The 22722-nt window shown below is 57.8% G+C and overlaps 2 protein-coding genes across 2 annotated transcripts in view; one reads left to right on the forward strand and one right to left on the reverse strand.

Annotated features, from left to right (window-relative positions):
• The window catches only part of SND1 (staphylococcal nuclease and tudor domain containing 1), a 220073-nt gene that overhangs the window by 23228 nt on the left and 174123 nt on the right, over positions 1-22722 (reverse strand). The window lies entirely within an intron of this gene.
• Positions 1567-4234, forward strand: LRRC4 (leucine rich repeat containing 4). The gene has a single exon (XM_081928801.1). It carries the CDS (start codon positions 1725-1727, stop codon positions 3681-3683), a length of 1959 nt encoding a protein of 652 aa, XP_081784927.1. The 5' UTR covers positions 1567-1724; the 3' UTR covers positions 3684-4234.

The raw sequence follows: 22722 nt of genomic DNA on the forward strand, positions 1-22722 counted from the left end.
GCCCGCAAGGGATTCAGCCCCAGAGGCCCATGGGCCACCAGTACCCCCAGATGGGGCAAAGGGGCGCCTCAAGGTCATGGCACAAACTCCAGGGCCACCCCAGCCCAGCTGTGCCCCAGCTGCGGCTGGATGATGAGGACTCAGTGCCACTTGAAACAGACAGGGGAAAGGGTGCAGCCCACCCAAAGGAGCAGATCCGATAGGAGCCCCCTCCCCCTCAGCCTCACTTCCCAGGAGGGTTAGAGGAGGGCACTGAACAAGCCTGGGCACAGCAGAGCCCCAAGGGGACCCTTCCCCAGCACAAAACTCTGATTTTCTCCCCGCCACCTGGTCCTGCGCAGCCACCTCCTGGGATGTGCCCCCCACCCGAATCCTGCGTGCCCCACCGGGCGAGCGAGACCCCCAGCAGCCTCTCCCAGCCCCCTTCTCCCCCAGTCCCGGGGCGGGGGCTCCTGCCTGCTCCCTTGCCCGCCCCGGCCTCGAGCGGCAGCTGAGCTCAGCAAAGCGCTGCTCCGCTGGCCGCGTTCCCCGTTAACCCCTGGAGGGAAGCGGCGCAGGAGGGAAGCGGGGCGGCGGCGGCGTTAAGACCAGCGAGCGAAGCCTCCTGCATCACGCTAATGCTCTGCCCGAGAACACGATGCGTCAGCAGCAGCGGCGGCGGCGGCGGCGGCCCATTCCCGAGCTGACTGAAGGACAAAAGGATGCGCGAGCAGCCCCGGCTGCTGCTGCCGCTGCTTCCTCCGCCGCTGCCTCCGCCGGCCCCGGGAGGCGAGAGGGGCGCCGCCGCCGCCGCCGCTAGAAGATGGTCCCGGGCTGCTCGGCTCCTGCCGCCGCCGCCGCCCCCGCGCGCCCTCCCCCGCCTCCGCCTCCTCCCGCCGCCGCCGCCGCAGTCGACGGGCGAGCGAGGCGCTGAAGGCAGCAGCAGCAGCAGCAGCAGCAGCAGCCGGCGCGGCGGCGAGCGGGTGCCGCAGCTCTCGTCGACCTCGCCGCGCCGCCGGGGGGGCGCCCGCCTGGCCGCCAGCCCCACCGAGCCCCGCTAGGGCCAGCGCCCCGCCCGCGCACCGGGCTCCCCGCAGGGCGGGCGGACGGACGGACGGAGGGGCCGGGGCCGGCGGCGGAGGCGCAGCAGGAGGACGGCCGGCCGGCGCGGGAGCAGCTCGCTCGGGAGCCCATGGAGCAGCCGCCCCCCGGGCAGCCCGCCGCGGCCAGCGCTGCTCCGCCTCGTCCCGCTGCCGCTGCGCCCGGCGCCCAAGGACGAGGCGCCTGCCCGCGCCTGGCCAGGCTCTCCCGGGCACCGGGCATCTGCCATGGACCTGCATAGCTGGCCGGGCCGCTCCGGCGGGCGCGCGCCCCTCTAGGAGGAACCATTTTGCCTGCCTGCCGCCCCCCCCCCTTCGCTGAATCGCCCGGTCCGGCCGAGACGGGATGGCGCACCCGGGCTGAGCGCCTCGAGGGGACGCACGGACGGACGGAGCCTGCCAGCGCGGAAGGAGCCCCCTCGCCGGATCGCACCCCGCGGCCCTCTCCCTCCCTCCCTCCCCCTCCTCTTCCCCTCTTCTTCCTCCTTCTCCCCCCTCCCTCTCTCTCTCTCCCCCCCCCATCTCCCCTTCCGATGGAGAGCGGCGCGGGCAGCCGCGCGCTCCAGCCGGGCTAAGCGGGTGGGGGGGCACTTCTCCGTTCGATGCCGAATCCCCCACGATGGTGAAGTATGAACGTGCCACACCATGAAGCTCTTGTGGCAGGCAACTGCGCACCACGCCTGGAATGCCGCCCCGCTTGCCGTAGTCTACCTCGTGGCGCAAACGTGGCTGGCGTGCGCAGTGGCGGCCGTGGCCGGGCCGCAGAGCTGCCCCTCGGTGTGCTCCTGCAGTAACCAGTTCAGCAAGGTGGTGTGCACGCGGCGAGGCCTCTCCGAGGTGCCCCAGGGCATCCCCTCCAACACGCGCTACCTGAACCTCATGGAGAACAACATCAAGATGATCCAGGCCGACACCTTCCGCCACCTGCACCACCTGGAGGTGCTGCAGCTGGGCAGGAACGCCATCCGCCAGGTGGAGGTGGGGGCCTTCAACGGCCTGGCCAGCCTCAACACCCTGGAGCTCTTCGACAACTGGCTGACGGTGGTGCCCAGCGGGGCCTTCGAGTACCTCTCCAAGCTGCGAGAGCTCTGGCTGCGCAACAACCCCATCGAGAGCATCTCCTCCTACGCCTTCAACCGCGTCCCCTCCCTCATGCGCCTGGACCTGGGCGAGCTCAAGAAGCTCAAGTACATCTCGGAGGGGGCGTTCGAGGGATTGTACAACTTGAAGTACCTGAACCTGGGGATGTGCAACATTAAGGATATGCCCAACCTCACCCCGCTGGTGGGCCTGGAGGAGCTGGAGATGTCGGGCAACAACTTCCCCGCCATCCAGCCGGGCTCCTTCTATGGCTTGAAGTCGCTCAAAAAGCTGTGGATTATGAGCTCCCAGATCAGCCTGATTGAGCGGAACGCCTTCGACGACCTGACGGCGCTGGTGGAGCTCAACCTGGCCCACAACAACCTCTCCTCTCTGCCCCACGACCTTTTTGCCCCCCTGAGGTACCTGGTGGAGCTGCACTTGCACCACAACCCCTGGAGTTGCAACTGCGACATCCTGTGGCTCTCCTGGTGGCTGCGGGAGTACATCCCCACCAACTCCACCTGCTGCGGGCGCTGCCATGCGCCCATGCACATGCGCGGGAAGTTCCTGGTGGAGGTGGACCAGACGGCTTTCCAGTGCTCGGCCCCCTTCATCATGGATGCCCCCCGGGATCTAAACATCTCCGAAGGGAGGGTGGCCGAGCTCAAGTGCCGCACGCCTTCCATGTCCTCCGTCAGGTGGTTGCTGCCCAACGGGACCGTGCTGAGCCACGCGTCCAACCACCCCAGGATCTCCGTCCTCAACGACGGCACCTTGAACTTCTCCCAGGTTTTCCTGACGGACACGGGGGTCTACACTTGCATGGTCACCAACGTGGCGGGGAACTCCAACGCCTCGGCCTACCTCAATGTGAGCACGGCCGAGCTCAACACTTCCAACTACAGCTTCTTCACCACCGTGACGGTGGAGACCACAGAGACTTCGCCCGAGAACATCTTCCCCAAGTTCACCAAGCCGGTGCCGACCACGTCCACGGGCTACCAGCCGGCGTACACCACCACCACCACTGTGCTCATCCAGACCACCAAGGCGCCCAAGACGGACCCCGCCTCGGACAACCACAACGACAAGATGCAGACCAGCCTGGACGAGGTGATGAGAACCACCAAGATCATCATTGGCTGCTTTGTGGCCGTGACGCTGCTGGCGGCGGCCATGTTGATTGTCTTTTACAAACTTCGCAAAAGGCACCAGCAGCGCAGCACCGTGGCAGCCGCCAGGACTGTGGAAATAATACAGGTGGACGAGGACATGCCGGCCTCCTCGGCCTCGGCGGCGGCGGCTGCCCCCACTGCTACGTCGGGGGTTTCAGGTGAGGGGGCAGTTGTACTGCCGGCTATTCATGACCACATTAACTACAACACTTACAAACCTTCACACGGGGCCCACTGGACAGAAAACTGCTTGGGGAACTCTCTCCACCCCACGGTCACTACTATTGCCGAACCTTATATAATTCAGACCCACCCCAAGGAGAAAGTGCAGGAAACGCAAATCTGACTCCTCCCCCCTCCTCAAGAAATTATTATTAAAAAAAATGCAATAGAATGCACAAACAGAAACAGACATCAACTTTTGTACAGAGAGGTGGGGGCGGGGGGACAGTTTTTTTTTCTCCTCTTGTATATGCTTATATATTAAGTCTATGGGCTGAGATAAGAGAAGCAGATTATATTAAAAAAAAATGTAAAGACCCCCCCCTATTTTCTAACTTGTAAGTTCTATTTAAAGGGAAGCAGCAACTACAACCCCCCCCCCCGCCCCGTGCGCCCAATCCCCCAAACAGCAGCAACAAAAAGGAGAGTCAGAAATTGCCATTGTGACATCCTGGAATAAGATCTATTTAAAGCGAAAGAAAGAAGGAAAAGGCAACAGTGAAGATAAAAAAGAAAACCACAGAACCAGGGACTGGCAGGGGGTGGGATTTGCCCTTTTTAGAAGATGTTACTTAGAATGCAGTAAAAACAAACCCGTTTCTATAGAGACACTCTTTTCTTAAAGCCCTGGAAAAAGAAAACTCCCCGTATTTACAGAGCTATCTTACTTACGGGGGGGGGGAAAGGGGGGGGCGCACCAAGAGTTTGTACTGTGCCAAAATGTTACAAATGCAATAAAAAAGGTCATTTTTTAAAAAGAAAAAAACAGCAGCAGCAACAGAAGGACAATTATCATAAGGGAACGAAATACTTGTATTATCAAACTGCAAAAAAATCTAAACCAGCGAGAGCCTGCCCCTCCTCCTCCCAGCGAGGGTGTGGTGGACGTGGGGCCGACCACGCGGGGGGTGGGGGGCGACCCCCGAGGAAGTGATGGGCCGAGGGTGGGGGGGGTCCCCTTGGCGTGCCGCCCCCTCCTCACCCGCGGCTGGGAGGAGGAAGAGCTGCTTTGCGCCCAAGCAGGCCGCTTGGTGCCTTGCCACTGCACCACATTCCTGCGGTGGTTCTGTTTAACCCTCTGTGCGCAGGGTCCAGTGCGCAAAAACAGCTTTTTCGGGGGTGGGGGCGGGCGGGGGGGGGGCGGCGAGGGGAAGAGAAGAGCAGGAGGACGTCTTGTGCGGCCGCCTGGAGGACAACCTCGCATCAGCCTCGTGCGCCGCGATGGGTGCTTGCGCGTCGGCTACCCTGTGGGCAATTTGACATATGATTGTAGAACCATGAACCAATTTTGTGCTTTTCGTTCCTTTCCCCCCTTAAGGTGGAAGTGAGGGGCGGGCGGGGGGGGGGCGAGGGCTGCTCCTCCCTCCTCCGTGTGGGGCTGGGCTCTGGCTGCGAGGGAGCGAGTGAAGGGCACATTCCTCAGCCCTCGTCCTCCTCGCCCGCTTCTCAAAAGGCAAGCAGAATAATGCCACAGGAGGGAACTGGCAAAACTGGCACCCTCCGGGCAAGGAGTGCGGTTTGGAGAATGGTGCTGCCCCCCACGTCCCCCCACCCTGCCTGCCCTCCGCCAAAAAATAATAATCCCCCTCTCCTTTAGGAGGGGAGAGGAATGTGCAAAGGGGTCCGGGCACCATCGGATTCTTCTCTGTGCCCAGGATCCCACCAGGGGCTTCCCATGACTTTGGTTGCTCATTTCTGCTGGAGATTTGATCAAAGAGGTTGCAATCTACGGGGGGGGGTGTTGGGGGGGCAGCAGAGAGGGCAACAACAACCCAAAAGCCAGAATTATCTGACTGTAACTCTGAGACAAGTGTATTTTTGTATTTTAATAAATATTGTTAACGTTTTTAATAATGCAATGTCCCTAAAGGGTTATGCTGAATGCCAAGACCAGGGGAGGGGGGGAGGGGAGGGGGGAGAGGGAGAATTAAAACCACAACCGTATTTCCAAAGGTTTTGGGGACCCAAAAACTGGCCTGCAAAGCTGGAATCAAGGTGGGCAATTTGGGGATGGGGCAAAATGGGAAGCCTAAAAGGTTCATTTCAAAAAGGAAAAAAAAAAGTATTTAATATTTTTTAAACTGTCAAGTAACCTTTCCTGGAATTAAATAAAACCACTTCAAGTGCTAGAACCAGCCACTCGCGTCCCGTCTATTACTAGAGCAGCGGCTGGGAGGGGGGGCACAGGGCCCCCTGCAGGTGTTATTGTGTCCCCTTTTGAGGGGAGATGGGGCAGGACCCCAAATTAAGGACATCAGCCCCTCCCCTGGCAACTGAAGCCCCTCTGTGTTACTGTGGGGGTGGGGGGGGGTGTATTGTGCAGCAGCAGCACGGACTGCCTTGGTTCAGCTAGGAGCTTGTGGGGAGTCTAGACGGGAGATGGGGAGAGGGGCTCTTGCTGAGGTCAGGAGAAGCCATGGCTGCCCAGGCCCCCCAATTCTATGAAGGGGGTTCAGTGGCCCAGCAGTGAGGACCCAAACCCAACCAGCAGCCCATTGTGAAGGCATCCCTGCTCGCCTCTTAGGCCAAAGCCTGCTCTCCAGCCACCTCCACAACAAAAGGGATGGGGGGCTGCACTGGAGCACCCCCCCATCCCTGCTAATGCAGGGCGCCATCATGGCAGGGACTGGGAAGGGGGCTTTGCAGAGCTGGCAAAGAGCAGCAATGGCAGGAGGAGGAGGAAGGAGGGGTGGCTTTGGCCCGGGGTGTGAGGCAAGGACAGGGTGCCCTAGAAGGTGACCCAGGGACAGGTGTGGAAGGGGGGCTGGGCGCTCTGCTCTTCAGAGAGCCCTGGGGGCAGAGGCCCCTCTGAAAGGGCACTGCAAATGTCTCCCTTTTCTGAACGACGCCCATTCAAAGATTCTGCTCCTTCCGCTGGGACTCCATAGAAACCCTCCCCGTTTAAGAGCGGGGAGCAAGCAACCCCGAAAACGAAGAGGTTCTGTCATGAGGCCACCTGATTTACAGGCTTCCCGGTTTAAAATCTCAGTCTGCCATTCAGCAGGAAAGTGGGTGGGCAGGGCAGCCTCCGGAGAAGAAAGCAGTGCCAGGAAAAATGCCCTTCAGAGAAGAAAAGGCTTTGCTAGCGGAAGGGGCACAGCTCCCCTCGCCTGGCTCTGCTGGCCGGGCCACAGCTGAAGGCCACCCCAGGCTCCATCAGGGACAGCGGCAGCCCTGTGCCTCGGGGTCTGCTTTCGTGATGCAGCTGGAGGGGGTGGGGGTTATATATATACTCAACCCAGCAGCTCTCCCCCTGCTCAGACCCCTCTGGAGGTGGCACACAGGCAGGGTCCGCTGCCGCCCCTGCCCTTCTCTTTGCAGTGCCATGGAATAATTAAGCGCTGCGCCAGTTGTTTGCCCCCCCTCCCCGCCTGCCAAACGGGGTCACTCGTGGGAGCACCAGGCGCAGCTGCCGGGGCCTCCACCCCTTCCACCCCCAGGAGCTGAACCGAGCTCCTTTGTGGGGCTTGCTCTCTGGCGCACCCCCTTTCCTGCCAGCCAAGGTGCGAGGCAACTCAACCGGACTCCGGAGAGCTGGGAGCCTTTCTATGAAAACATATGTCTGATTTTATCTGTAGTGCCGGCTTTTATCGCTGGCAACCATCGGCTAATGAAACCCGGCTCGGTGCTTGCTGTGATCCGGCTGCAGCTCAGCCACAAACCTCGGGGCTCCGTGCTCCCCATCCATCCCTCCCCCTCCGCCACGTGCCACCCCCTCCCCTTAATCTCCTGGAACCATTTAATATGCATGGCAAGAGAAAAAGGACAAGGCCACAATGGTAGCAGCGGCGGCAGCAGCAGCAGCAATTGGACTGCAGTGCTTAGATTTTAATTTTGCCTTCATATTAAAAGCAAATAACGCAGCCAATTGTAGGACTAAAAGGGGGGGGGGAGGTGGTGAAACACACAAAGCCAAGGTCTTTTTTTCTGCCTTTTCAAAGTTGACTCTGCGGCTGACAAGCAGTGCTTGAGTTAGGAAGGGGGGGGGGAGAGCCCGTTGGCTGCCCAGAAAGTGTTGCTCCCTGGCCGGCTGGCACTCCGGCCGGAAGGGGAGGGAGAAGGAGACCAAGGAGGCCTGACCCCTGCCAGCTGGGAGCAGGAAGGCAAGATATGGGGCAGGGGGAAGCAAGGGGAGCCCTTGGCAGGGGGCATCTTGAGACGTGGGCTCACAGAGCTTCCTGCCCACAGCGGAGAGGCAAGTCAGGTGGGTCATAGGCCTTTGCCCAGGAGGGGTCACGTGAGCCATGCTGGGCCCCAAAGGCCTTCTGTCTGACCCAGAGGAGGACTGTGAGGGTAAGGGCGAGAGGAAGCCCAGTGGAGATGGGTGGCAGAGGTGGGAAGATGGATGCAGGAATGTGGGCAACCTTACAGGTACCACTCCTTTTGCTGGAGGGCCGCCTTCCTAGGGGAGCCCCTTCCTCGCCTATCCCAACTGACCACGACCAAGCCGAGTGGTTCGCGATTTCCAAAGCAAAACACACCGATAAAAATCGCAAAAACCGCACACCGAAATCGCTAGTAATTATTATAATCCGCATTCCTAAAGCAGTAAAACAAACGAGGCCAGGGCAAAACTAGCTGCGCTCCGGATTAACACCTGAAACGTTCAAACAGGCAATTAGTTCAGAGCAGAAACGGCAGGAGCACCGTTCATCCAGGGTAGGGGGTGTCCCTCCTACGCAATCTGCTCCCCATCCCTGGCAAAGCCTGATCCACAGCCCCCCAAGGGAATCCCTCCAGACCCAGCTCTAGATTGGGGGAGACAGGGTGGGCACAAGCGCCCCAACCCCTAAGGGCTGCTCAGGGCGGCCACACAAAGTGTGGGGACAAGGAGAAGGCAGCATTTTACCCCCTTGCCCCCTTCTCTGTGAAGTGCTCGACCGCAGAACATGCTTCCCCTTCTTTCCCCCTTGAAATCATCATTCTCCGCCCAAGAGGGAGGCCTCCCCTCTACATCTTCCCATCTCTCTCTATACCTCTGCTGGGTACCTGCATCTTTTAGGCACCGGGCAAACTCCCTTCTATCCACACGTGTAATGTACCTAGAAGCTTATACCTGATGTTTCATGGCACTGTTTGGGTTGGGTTTCATATGGAAATTTAAAATGCCCAAACGCCCACCTGTCCTCCTGCCAAAAGAGTCAAGTGCCTGTTTTGGAACAGAGTGAGTGGATTGGAGAAAAGGACTATAGCGGGCCTGGCTCCCCCTCCCTCCTTTTAAAATAATGTGAGTTTCAGGGCACCCATGCGCTGAGTGGTCCCCCCCCCCATACCACATTGCTTCCCAGCAACTGAGCAGCTATGCCAATCTCCAAGCACTCACAAACTACAAGATCCCCAGGGACTGCCAGCCTACCTATCAGGGATGCTTGAGCTGAGATTCCCGCATTTCAGGGGGTTGGACTAGATGACCCTCAGGGTCCCTTCCACCTGCAAAATTCTGTGATTCCATCTGGTAGGCTTCTAGGTTGCCCAGTCTCTGAAGCGAGCATCTCTTGTCAAGGGGTGGGGATGGCAGAGGGAGGGAGCCTCCTGCGACCATTTCTGACAAAGGTTGTAACAGGCACAGCTTACAGCCCCCACTGCCGACCCCCATCCACATTGGCAGATGCAGCAATCAGGCGACTTTATCATGGCCAAGCCATTTGCAGCCTCTCCCCCTGGGCTTCTGGTCCCCGTGGAAAGAAAGGTCATGCGAGGTCAAGGCCAATGTTCCCAGCAGTTGTTGGTCAGTCAGATGGCCTGGCCATCCCTTGCTGGCCTACCTGGAGCGTCTCCATCCCCATCGTTCAGCCCGGACACTGAGGTCCAGCGCCGAGGGCCTTCTGGCGGTTCCCTCCTTGTGAGAAGTGAGGTTACAGGGAAACAGCCAGAGGGCCTTCTCGGTAGTGGCGCCCGCCCTGTGGAATGCCTTCCTGTCAGATGTCAAAGAGAACAGCAACTACCAGACTTTTAGAAGACATCTGAAGGCAGCCCTGTTTAGGGAAGCTTTTAATGTTTAATAGAATATTTTATTTTAATATTTTGTTGGAAGCCGCCCAGAGTGGCTGGGGAAGCCCAGCCAGATGGAAGGGGTACAAATATTAATAATTAATAATAATAATAATAATAAAAGCCCTGATAGATCTGGCCCATCGCCCAGGTAGTCCACTATCCCAAATGGCCATGGGAAGGCCACAAGCAGAACTTGAGAACAAGAACCATCTCCCCTCTTGAAGTTTCCAGCAGCTGGTATTGAAAAGTGTACTACTACTGCTACTAATTTTATTATCTATACCAGGGGTCAGCAAACTTTCAGCCATGGGCTGGTCCACCATCCCTCTGAGTATGTAGTGGGCCGGACTATATTTTAGAAAAAAATATATGAACGAATTCCTATACCCCCACAAATAACCCAGAGATGCATTTTAAATAAAAAAGGACACATTCTACTCCTGTAAAAAGACGCTGATTCCCGGACCGTCCGCGGGCCAGATTGAGAAGGCGATTGGGCCGCATCCGGCCCCCGGGCCTTAGTTTGCCTATCCATGTTCTATACACTGCCCATCGGGGTATACTTCTGACTACGGAGGCAGAGCAGAGCCCTCCTGGCTAGTAGCCACTGATAGCCCTCCATGAATTTGTCCCATCATCTCTCAGAGCCACTCAAGTTGGTGACCCCCCTGCCTCCTCAGGGAGTGAGTTCCCTAGTTCAACTCTGCGCTGTGCGAAGGGGTCCTTCCTCCTGCCTTTCCTGCGTCTTCCAACATTCAGCTTCACGCCCAAACGTTCTAGTGCATTGAGAAAGGAAGGGCAGCTTCTCTGTCCCCTTTCGCCACACTGGGGCAACGTCGGCATCAAGCGACCGGCTGCAACCCCAAGTTCTCGCTCCTGGTCTGTCCCTGCCAGCTCAGATGCCAGGGAAGGACATGGGAAGTTCAGATTCACTCGGTTTGGAGAGGTCCTCAGGCTCTCTTGTTGTATTAACAGCTCTGCGCACTCCTAACCCTGGATCAGGTGTGAGCAAGTTTAAAAGCCCAGGTTCCCCACACTCCTCCCTTTGGAGAAATGTCCTTTTATTCCTCCTCGTGGGGCTCTGTTCCTTTTCCCTTATTGAAGGCGGCTGGGCTCTTGGCCAGCAGGCCACCTTGCTGCAAAAGATTTTCTGGGTTTGCTTGCTGTTATTCAGGGAGCAACATCAATAGGCCTTCAGAGCACAGGAAAAGAGGCAAAGAGAGAGAGGCAGATTTATCAGCCACCTCAGGAGCTGATAGAAAGGATGTGGAAGCAAAACGGGGAGGAGGAACGGGCGCGGTGAGCAGCCGAGAGCAGAAATGGGCTTGAAGCGAAGGCAGGGTAATGAGAATGGTGGGTCTGGAGAGGGATCTAAAGGGAGCAGGAGAGGCAGAAAGATCCCGAGAAGATCAGTTACGGATGGAGAGAAGGAAGGAAGGGGGGAGCAGTGGTGGCATTGCTGTGGAGAGCCCTGGAAGTCCGTGTGCTTCACATGCAGAGACATTTCTCTGCACCTGACCCAGCAGCCTGGCTGTGCCTTTTGTGCAGAGAACAGGAGCCTCTTCTCCTGGTGCTCTTCACATGGTTCTACCCTCTCCTCTCCCCACTACACTTCCTTCTTCTCAACTAATGCTTTGGGAGACAGACAGCGAGAGAGTCGATGGGCTGGGAGGTGAAGGCATGGGCCCTGGCAGATGAAGGAGAGGGCGACCCGTAAGGCTGGACTCAGACAAAATGACTAGCGGAGGGGAAGGAGGTTCAGCAAGGCAGGACAGCCACCTGCAACTATCTGAAGAGTTTAATAAGATGGAGCCAAGGTGTTTTCTCTTCCTGCAGACTGCAGGAGGACCTGAACCCAATTTCGGGGAAAAGGGATTTAGAATAAACAATGGTAAGGGTGCCTTGGTGGTAGAAGCCCTCTCCTCTCAACTCGTCTAAAAGAAATATGGCAAGGGGAGGCCAGAGAGCGAGGGAGTGGGTAAGGGAGTTGGCGGAGGGAGGGAGGGAAGGAATGTACCTTTTTGCACACAGTTAAGTAATTTATTTATGCGCCATTCTGCTGCCCATAGGGCACTTGGAGCAGTTTCACAACATAAAGAAAGAAAATGTACACGCTGGAAACCCTCCCATAAATAAACTAAAAAGCAGCAACTTAAAATGTTACACAAACGCTGGTGGTGGCGAAGCTTTAAATGTTAGAGGACGGTTGGAAGATAAAAGTGGTCAGCTGAGAGTGGGGAAAGGCCAGAGAGGGAACCTAAAGGATCTCTACAGAGAAGGGCATAGGGAGACACCACTAAAAAGGCCCTGTCCTTCACACTGATGCGCCTGCCCGCCTGAGAGGATGGCACAGAGAGCAAGACCTCTGGAGCTGATCTGAAGGCACAGGCAAGTCCATATGGGGAGAGATCCGTCTTTAAAGGACGCAGGCCCTGGGCCACTGAAGGCAGGGGTCCCCACTTGGTCCCCAGTGCCGTTCCGCACAAGCCCTACCCGCCCACACGGCTACTAAGGAACCATCAAGAGATTAGAGAGCACTAAATAGCTTCATTGAGCAGTGGCTTCAGCGCAAAGCCTTTCATGCTCCTGGAGCAAGGTGCACTGCCACTGGCCACCAGCTCTTAGGAAAGCTGTTTTCGCAGCCCACCTCTTAGCCATCAGGTGCCAGGTTTTCCCACCCACCTGTCAGAGGTGGCCTGAGGGCGCAGGGAAGAGATCAAGACCTGTCCCTCTGGGGCAAAGTGGCTTTCCACCCATGGCTTGGGGCTTTGAAGCAGGAGGCCAGCCGTTTAAACTGAGCCGGGGGGGGGGGGGGAGAGGCAGCCAGAGCCAGAACTACATGCTCTGATTGAGGGGTGCAGATAAAAGTCTGGCTGCTGCATTGGGGGGGATTCCAAACTGTTTTTAAAGCCCCACCTAGAGAGCATGGCAATAGCCTAGCCCAGAAGGACTGAAAACAGAGATGAATTTAGGCAGAGGCCTTGACTGTCTTCTCTGGCGTAGGGTCTCTTGACCACCTCCTAGGCACCTAGGGGGACAGCGATGAGTTGATGAGGAGGCCCCCTACCTCCTTCTTCAGGGAGAAGGAAACCCCACCTCCTTCAGGCTGCCAGGGTTCCTGACCCACACCACCTCCACCCCCTCTGAGGTTCTCCAGCCCCATCTGCTCTTGCACTGACCCAGACGAAACGTTTATGCTGCTCCCCTGGGATCAGAAGGGCTGAGGTGAGGATGTCCACATGCAGACGACCCCTTAGTGCAGACTCCCGAGGGGTCTCACGCAGGGCTTTCAAAAGCACAGGAGGCAACATGGAGGCTTGTGGCCCTCGCCTGGCCTTGGAGCGGAGCTCCAGCCTCTCAGCAAAACCGCCGGGCAAGTTGCACGGAGGCAGCGAGCCTGATGGGCAAGGGAGACCCAGGGGAACCTGGGCAGGAGCAGGAGCTGTGGGCTTGCCAAAGCACCAGGAGGCGGGCTGGGGCAGCGCCATGACTAGAAGATGACGTCCCTGCTGGGGCTTGCCATTTGTCCACCTGTGCATCACCTGCAGCCTCCTTTGCAGGCTAGGCTTTTGGGGGAGATGGAGGTGGGCTCTCTGCTCCTTCACTCACAGTGGGGTTTCTTTTTTGGGGGGGGAAGTGTAGCCCGCTGTTCTTACGACTGCCCGCCCTTTGCCAGAAAGTCCCAGGGCGGGTTCTGCTGATGTAAAAGACAGCATGGAAAACAGTTTAAAGCAGCTTGCAATTAAAGTGGGTCATCTATATGCTGGCTGGCAGGGGTGGGGTGGGAAGAGAGGGGGCTCACCTTCCCTCAAAACTCCCCCCACGATGGCAGTGAGAGAAGGGGCCTTGTCAAAGCAGGAGTCAATGCCTGAAGCCGGGACCCAAGGAGAGCAGCTTTGTTGCTCCTTCTCCAGTCCAGGCTTTCTGATGCAGGGACAAAAACCAGCCAGGCCTCTGTGCTTCCGGATCTGCCTGAGCCACAGAGGGCTGGATTCTTCCTCCAACGAGAGAGAAGAGCTAGAGGAGGCCTAGGGAGGTGATGGACTCTCCATCCTTGGAGGCTTTTAAGCAGATGTTGGAGGGCCCTCTGTCGTGGATGCCTGAGCTGAGAGTCCTGTGTTGCAGAGGGTTGGAGTAGAGGACCCTTGGAGCCCCTCCTCTGCTTCGATGGCAGGGGGCTCAGAAGGGCTGGTGGGGAAAGAGAGACTTCTCAGCTTCCCCAAGGTGGTCTTCAGCCTGAGCCATTCCTGCCTGGCCTGGGGACATGGCTAGGAGGCAGCTGTTTTGGGGGGGCAGAGGACCCTGGGGCAGGTGCTGCCCTCCCCTTGTATGGCTAAGGAGAAACGGACAGGCTCTGCTTGCCTGGGGCTTCCAGCCCTCAAGGGAGCCCAAAGCAGGGCCCTCTCTTTCCCCTGCGGCAAGACTCACTCCGAGCCAAAAACCGGACCTTCTCAGATTTTGACTTGGAAGCAAAGAATGGCGCTGCAGCCTGAGTGAGACCAAGGGGCCTGGAGAACAAGCGTTCCCCCCTTCTAACAACTCTCTTTTTGAACTTCTTAATTTTGTTGCCATGGTACCAACCCAGAGAGCAGCCTTTGGAAACAAAAGCTTCTCAGTTCAAGGGGTCCAAGTGACACGAGTCGCACTGGATGGAGCCATTCACACAACTGCGCCGCAGGCCACAAAAACCGCCGGCCTCTGCCTCCTCTTCCTCCTCCTCCTGGAGGCCGCAGCTTCTTGGGCACAAGGTGGAGGAAAGTAGAAAGGCCTCCGAAACAGCCTGGCATCATGGCAAGTGGGGTCTCCCAGGGATCGGGGCCTGTGCCTTTTAACTCCTTCCTAAACCCTCTGGAGTTCAGGGTGAGCACTGAGGCAGCCAAGAGAGCGGATTATATCAAATTGTTCAGGGTAGTTAAAACAAAAAGGGATTTCCAGGAGCTCCGAAAGGATCCCTCCAGACTGGAACAAATGCACTGCCTGGACAGAGAAGGCCAAAGGCAGCCGAGGTCCAACGAGGAAGATGTGTTGGTGGGATCTGGTAAATCCTGCAGAGACAGGCGTATGCAAAGTAAGGGCTATTGGGGCCAAATTCAATTGTTCTCCTGCAGGGACACAAAATGGCAACCCCCGGTCTACTCAAACGAAGGGGATGCGCCAAGCTCAGGGTCCAACCACAGGCTCCCTTGCGCCCACCTGGGCGGATCTGAACATTTCTCCCTCCCCAAGCAGCAACTAGAAAGGGCGAGGATGAAGGAGCATGCAGGGAGGCAAAAGAGGACTCTCCTTCCTTGGAGGTTCTTAGGCCACCTGTCAGGGATGGTTCAGCTGAGAGTCCAGCATTGCACCGGGCTGGACTAGAAGAGGACCTTTGGGGTCCCTTCCAAGGGAGAAACTCCATGAAAGAGGAGAAAAATGGAGGGGAAAGGCTAGACCAAGGAAGCTGAACGTTGGGAGGCTCAACTATGAAATCCAGGAGGCAGGGATGGTCACCAACTTGGGTGGCTTCAAAAGAGGATTGGACCAATTCATGGAGGAGGAGAGGGCTCTGGAGGGCTTCCTGGCTGGAGGTCGCCTGCTTCTGCAGGGAACGAGCAGAGGGGAGAGGGCTGCTTGGGGGCTCCCCGGGGGCCTCTGGGTGACTACTGACCAGATGAGCCATTGGGCTGATCCAGCTGGAGGGCTTTTCTGATAGTCATGGTCTCAGGCTAGCAATTCCCTGTATCTGCAAAATCCCAAACAATTCCTGGGTGCTCATTTGCAGCCAGGAGAAGACCCGTGTGTGACCCGGAACGCCACCCACTCCCACGGTATCGTTCCAAGAGGGCGAGCAATAAACCCACCCTATTCATTACTTCCATAGCCCTGTCGACGTAACACGGCACTTTAATTAGTAGCAATATAAATATTAATACGCGGATGCTAACCAACTCACTGTTTCACATGCTAGCTGCTAAAAGACCAAGCCTCTAAGTAATGAGCTTGCACATTTCTCTTTCAAAACAGAGTACAGTGCTAATGAGTTACTAATTAGCGCCAGGCCCCCTTCGCTCCCCAGAACGCTGCAAGGGCTCCTTTGCCCGACTCCTTTGCCACAGAGCTGGCCCAGGACGGGAGGGAGCCAGGGCCCCTGGAAATGGGGTCCACAGACTCACAGAACGGTCACGTTAGAAGGGACCCAAGCGGTCATTTAGTCCAGCCCCTGCAATGCAGGAATTGCAGCTGAGTGGGAGGAGTCCTGCCCATAGGAGTGCCAGCAGGTTGGCAAAGGCGGGCAGGATGCAGGAGCGCAGCAGAACTAGGACAGCAGAGACGGACAAGAGAGGCCAGACTCCCCCCCACCTAATTTAAAACAAAAACCAGGCCCGTTTGTTTTCAAGCCAGCCTTCCTTCAGGTTTTGCAGGCGGTGTGGGAGAGGCAGAGGAAGCTGGCAAGAGCTTCCCCCCCGCAGCTGGTATACCTGCCGTTTGCCATCCTGGCCTCTCCCTGGATCCCACTCTCTGCCACAGAACATCTGCTGCAAAACAGGCTCGACTCAGTCCTGGGTCTAAGAACATCCTCAAACCTCGGCTTCCGAGAATGTGTGGGGTGGCAAATGAATGGCAGCTGCTGGGCCATCTTGCTGAAGCCACAGCAGGGCTGGGGGGGGGGCAGGGAAATGCCAGGGCCGGACGGTGGTGGTTCAGCGGCTTCCGCCCCCCCACCAGCTGAAGGATGCCAAGTCAGCATCTACCGGCATTTGCATAATAGACACCAGAGGCAGAGCCTGACATTTCTTGGCATGGGATGAAAATTGGGAGGGGAGGCTCTGAACAGATCTCCAGAGATCCCGGTGGAGCCAGAGGTGGGCTCCCTCCCAGGGACTCCCAGCCGCGTCTCCCCCTGGCTCAGACCAACGAGTGCAGCAGGACCCAAGCAGGACCGGGCAGGTGGGGAGCTGCCACCCCCAATATCCTAGCAGACCAGCAGCAGCCGCTCTCCAGGGAAGAGATGGAGAGAGAGAGAGAGAGAGAGAGAGAGAGAGAGAGAGAGAGAGAGAGAGAGGGGCTGTAACTCCGGAGATGTAAGGATCTCTTCTCCAGCAATGCAGGTTTCTTCTTAGCTCACAGTCACCCTCTGAGCTTTTTTAAGGGGTCGCATAGCCCTTGTGTAGCCCCAATATCTATCCAGTGACCGCTCCGGCTCACAAGAGCTCCAAAGCGCACCCGTCTCTGCCTGTGATAAAACTGGAAGTCAGGACCCTTTGCATTCCAAGGAAGGGCTCAGCCCCAGAGTTACAGCCTCTGTGGGGCAGGGAGGGCTGGCCACCGCTGCTCGGCTTCAGCGGAGCGCAGAGGAAAGGCATTCTGGCAGTCCAGGGGGCGCATGTGTGCATGGGCAAAGGCTGCTCCTTTCTGCAAGCAGCTTCCTGGAAAGGCGCATGTGCCGGCCCCGAGGCAGGGCCCTGCTCCAGCTGCCTTCCCTGCTGCGGCAGACCCCCCTGCCGTGCCCCCTTCCTGGGCTTGGGCCCTCTGGAAAGAAAGGAACGACAAGCTGTGTCTCCATTCCTCTTGTCTGCAGCTGGAAGACCCTTCAGGCCCCAGGAGCTTCTTTGTGGGGCCACACGGCAGGACAGCGGCCCCCAGTGCCATGCACGGTGCCCATCTCAGTTCCCTCCAGGCTGCCAAGGGGGGCTTCTGAGAGCAGGCGGGGGGCGGGGCGGGGTGCTGAGGGATCCCGGTGGGCAGAGAGGCTTCAGGAAAAGGCTGAGCAGTTCTCTCCGTGACTGGCAGAAGCAGAGGACATTATGCAAAATAAGCAATATGTGAAAATCTGCCCCATTTGCATAAACTATACAGGTCAAAAATTCCAGCTTGAGTTAGCAGAGAAACTGGGCTATTGCTTGAGGAGGCACTTTTCAGAGGCCGAAGGCAGAGCCAAATTGGCCTTGTCCTTTTTTACCTTTTCAAATGGACAATGGGGGTGGGGCGGGGGGCAGAGGTGCAGCCCCACAAGACACGTTAAGGGGGCACTCGGCAAACAAGCGCCGGACGGAGGAAAGCAGGCCCCAAATTTGCAGGGTCTGCGCAGCCATGGAGCCTGTACAGCTGTGGTCTCACAGCTGCCTTTATGAGGAGCCAGGGCTCAGGAGGGAGAGCAACACCCATCTCCCCTCGGTTCCTGATCCGATTTCGGCAGAGGGTGCTGAGCCTGTCCCCCCCCTTCCTGCCCCCCCCCACCAGCGCTTGTGCTGAGTTAGTCACAGGCATGCCTGTCGTTTTACCTGCTGAGTGAGTCAGCTGCCAGAGCCGGGAGAAAATGTTTTCAAAGTAAAATTCCAGCGCCTCCCCCCAGGCTAAGGAAATGAGAAGAAGCTCTGGGGCTCCAAGCGAGCTCCCCATCTCCTCTCAGCACCCATTGCCTGTCCGGAGGGGTGGGCGGACGAACGGGCGGCTCAGCAGCATAAACCAGGTGGCACCAGAAAATGTGGGTGAGGAATCCAAGTATGAGGCAGGGGAGCTCCCCACACCTTAAGCCCACCAGAAATTGGCCCCTCTTGCTTCTGCAGGCAGGACTTGGTTTTAGCCTTCATCCTGCTGTGCCAGTTTTGGTGGCCAGAGTCTCCTTGCGCATGGCAAGACTTGCCACGCTGTGGTCTCACTTCAGCCCGGGTGGCAGAGAGAGGAGGGGAGGAGGAACCAGAAGGAAGGCAGTTTTTTTGGGGGGGGGGGACATTGCCTCTGCATCCCCTACCGGATGCCCACTGCCCCACTGCTCTCCCCCCCCCCAAAGGTGCTGCACAGCCGCCCTTGGAGGTTTTGACTGGGTGGTGGAGAGGCAAGAGGAGAGGGGAGCCTTCTGGGCTCCCCAGGGCGAAAGCGCAGCATGTGGGGCCCTTGGCTAGCTGGGCTCAGAGAAGCACAAGGAAAACTTCATTAGTGCTCGCTGCTTGCATTCCCTCTCCCCACAACGGCAGCAGCAGCTGGACTCAAACGTGTGTGTGTGTTGTTATATATATTTATATATATATATAATCTCACCACCACCACCTCCTAAGGCACAGAGCTGCCACAGATGCTGATGAAAGGGGAAGGGTCAGGAGGCAGGAAACGCTCAGAGGGCACACACACCCCCAGTGCTCGGGGCGTGGGGAGGGCTCTCCTTTGCTCTTGAAAAGTCCAACCAGAGAGAGAGAACTCACCCCCCAGTGGAGAACGGGGGAGGCATAGGGCCTTGGGGGCGGCAGGGGGCAGAGCAACGAAAACAACGCGAAATGAAGCAAGCCCCCCCCCCCCCCCGCAGCTGAACTGACTGCTGCTTTTTGCTGATGAGGACTTAGCTGAGCTCCGGCTCCATTGATGGGTGAAACGTCAGGAGATGTTGGGATCAAAACAAGGCAGAGATTCCCTGGGAGGAAAGAGGCAGCCGGGAGATGGGAGAGTGGCAGCCGGGAGCTGCTCTGGCAGCGGGTCCCAGCGCTGACCTTCAGGGCTCAGGCACAACGCCCTCCCCACCCCCCACAGATACTGGGGTCCGGGTCGCGCCCCACTGCGGTCCTGCTTCCCCAAGGCTGAGTGGCCAGCCGGGCGCCCCACGCGAGGAAAGGGGGCCGCTCCCTGGAGGCGCGCAGGGAAGAGAGAACAGGAAGGGCAAATAACAGAGTGGGCCGAAGGCTTCCAGGCCAGCAAGAGACCTCCTAGGCCACTGAAGCAGAAGATCCTGGCGATCTGGGCCCTCCTGCTCTAGTGGATCACAAGTGGAACATCAGCTGGCCGTGCAATTCAGAGGCAAAAAGGAGCCAAGACGGCCTGCAGCTGCTTTAGTGGGAGCCCAGTGCCCAGGGCAGCAATGGTGCCACTCTCCTCTGCGCAGGCCATGGCATTTTAGGAAGGGTCATGTGGTGCGTTATCCAGAGCAGGTGGGCCAGGAGGGTGGCGAGGGGTCCTATGAGGCCTGGCTGAAAGAGGTGGGCAAGTTTAGAGAAGGGTCAGGAGGAACGCGAGAGGCCTCTTCAAACATCTCCAGGGCTGGCAGTCGGTCTGTCTGTTTTGCAGGGGGTGGACCAGGCTGGTGGCCAGGGAGCAGGGCTGCAGCTAAACAGGAGGGGGGAGTTTCCAGGGCCCAGAGCTGCCAGAAAGTGGGTCAGACTGAGTTGGGGACAGCAGAAGAGGCCTCCTCTTCTTCCCTGGGGCTGGACAGACACCTGACAGAGACCCAGCAGTCACATCCTGCACTGCAGATTCTGCCTGGAGACGGGGGGACTGGGTGAGCTCCCAGATCCCTTCCAATTCCATGGATATCTGTCAGGCCCTGCAACCTGGACAAAGAGGGACCCTGTCCCTCGACCCTGCCTTCCCCTGCATCAGGTTTGGTCCAGCTGAATTACAGGTGGAGCACAATGGAATGGCACTCACATCGCCAAAATTGAACGTGAAAAAGTTCTTGGCCTCCCCTTTCTCATTCAATACACCCGGGCAGCGTGTGTGTGTGCAAGCTGTGCTTTCCTGCCCATGACTAGAACAGTGACTATATGCTGCCCCCACTGACAGAGGCAGGGTGCCCCCCGGCGCCAGTTGCAGAGTGGGCAGAGCACTGCTGGGCCCCTGGATATCTGAGGTCTCCCCCTGCCCTCAACCTTCTCAACAGAGGCCAAGTTCTGCCTGGAGAATTGCTCCTGCCGAGACCACAGAAAGCCCCCCTAGGTCCATTTCAGGACCCCCTCCACTTCCCAAATGTTGCCACTGGCACCCCAATTGGGGAAACCGGAGAAAATGCAGAAAGCCAAGGCTTGGGACTGGGAGTCGCAGGGTCAGAAGGCAGTGTTGGGACCCTTCAACCAGGGCTTGTAGTTTCAAAATGTAAGGGCATGAGAAGAGCCTGGCTGGATCAGGCCCACCCAGTCCAGCATCCTGTTCTCATAGGGGCCAACCGGATGCCCCAAATGGGAAACTGGCAAGCAAGACCTGAGCACGATAACAACTCTCCCCTCCTTTTAGAAGACGTCTGAAGGCAGCCCTCCTTAGGGACGCTTTTAATGTTTGACAGACTACTGTATTTTAATACTTTGTTGGAAGCCGCCGAGTGGCTGGGGAAACCCAGCCAGATGGGTGGGGTATAAATTATTATTATTATTATTATTATTATTATTATTATTATTATTATTATTCCTGCGGTTTCCAGCAACTGGGATTCAGAAACCTCTCCGCTTCCGGCTGCAGAGACAGAGCCTTTCCAACATGGTTAGTAGCCATAGCAGAGTCCTCTCCACTCCTTCAGTTATGCTCCTTGCACTGCTACAGTGAGGAGCCGCGATTCTGCCCCAAGCCCCCCTCTGCCAGCGCAGGGAGATTTGCGGGGAGAGGCCGGCCCCCGCGAGCACAGGCGAGGCACTGGTCCCGGCTGCAGAGGGAGCACCCTGAGAAGCGCTCAAGGGTGGCCCAAGAGCCACGCAAGGAGTCTCCTCCTGCTCCTCCTCCTTCTCAGCACCACCTCTGCTCGCCCACGCGGATGAATCATCCCCTGCGATGCCAGCACCACAAACAGCAAGGAGGCTGGAAACAAAGGCTGCTGCTGCTGCTGCTGCCTCCTCCTCCTGCTGCTGCTGCGGCAGGACCCCAGCGGAAGGCAGGCAGGACGGCTGGGCCTGGGCCGAGAGTTGGTCAGCTGTGGATAAGTGATTATGTAAGAGGGAGAATGAATATCCCAAGTGCCAAAGCGCCCGCCTTCCTCCTCCTCCTCCTCCTGTTCCCCCCAGCGCTGATCCGCGAGTGGCAGCTCCGCCAGCGAGGGAACAGAGAGAGGGGAGGAGGTCTCCCTGGCTTCCCGAGGAAAGAGCCGGAGGGAACTTTCCTTCCTGGGACACAGGCCTGGGGGGGGGGCGAGAAGGGGACACCCTCCTCTGAAATCTACCAGGCTCAATGGCAGCAACCAACAAAAAAGGAGCAATGCAGGCCAGGTAAGGCAGTGAGTCCATCACCGCCATGGTCCAGGGAACTTGGGGCCTGGCAGGCTCAGCAAGGAAGCTGCCAGGTGGGCAGCAGGTGGAGCGGAAAGCCTGGGTCCAGCTCCGTCAGGTGTGACTTCTAGTCCAGCATCCTATTATCACACAGGCAGCAGGCATTAAAATCTGGCCACCCAGGTGTGAAGTCACCTGCCTGGGAATGGCACAAGCAGGGTGGGCCAGAAGGTTTTGGGTCCTTCGTGGGGATTTGCAGTGGCTGCTGAGTGATGGAGCCCAACTCCACAAGCTGAAACTGTGTGTGTGTGTGTGTGTGTGAGAGAGAGAGTGAATAAGCTACCCAGATGACATTTACACACACAAACACACACTTTTCGTATTAATCCTTCTCTGCGTGCGCACACACGCAGCCAGCGAGAGAGAGAAGGAAGAGAGACAGACAGACAGGAATGCTGAGCTCCAGCCACTAGGAGTCATTCTCAGCAAGCTGCTCTCGAAATGGCTCACACGGTAAAGATGCACTGGTGGGTGGCAGGTACTAGGAACACGCCCTGCTTGTGGGCTTCTGGTTGGCCTTGTGAGAACAGGATACTGGACTAGATGGGCTGCTTGAGGCCTGATCCAGAAGCCAGGCTCTTCTTGCGCTCTAAACGTATGGCTCTTATGGACTGCGATGGAACATGGCTGGGTGTCACCAACTCCTCCTGTTCCCCACCACCACCCTGCAAACCCCTCTGGACAGGCAGCAACAGACCCTAGGAAAACTCCATGCCAAGTACTTCTGCCCACCCGGCATGCCCCTCCTGCCAATCAGTGGACCAAAGAGCCTACCTTCTACCCCAAATCAGTAGCAGGAAAAGCCGCCTAGTTTCCCCCTCAAGCCCCCCACCCCCAAACTCAGCGAAGCCCCCCCAAAATACTAGGAGGTGAGGTTAGCTGAAAGAGTGCTTTGCGCAATGCAGAGCCAAGCGGTGCCCAATCCACCCTGGTTTGGGGAGGGAGCTCCTCCGCTTCCCCCTCTTCAATTAACACAGAGCATCCCTTAAACTGCGCCTCAGCCAATCGCAATATCGCAAGCGGAAAATCGACATTCCATGGACACTCAGCTGGAGGAAATTGAGGGTGGTTCCGTCTCTGCACGGTCTCCACGTGTGGGGCAGGGCCTCACTGAAGAAACGGGGAGGTTGGGGGGGGGCTGGCATTCAGCCTGGAGAAAAGGAGCCAGGTAGACTT

The sequence above is a fragment of the Podarcis melisellensis genome (assembly GCF_964234715.1).
Source record: "Podarcis melisellensis genome assembly, chromosome: 10".
In the NCBI taxonomy this organism is placed as follows: Eukaryota; Metazoa; Chordata; class Lepidosauria; order Squamata; family Lacertidae; genus Podarcis; species Podarcis melisellensis.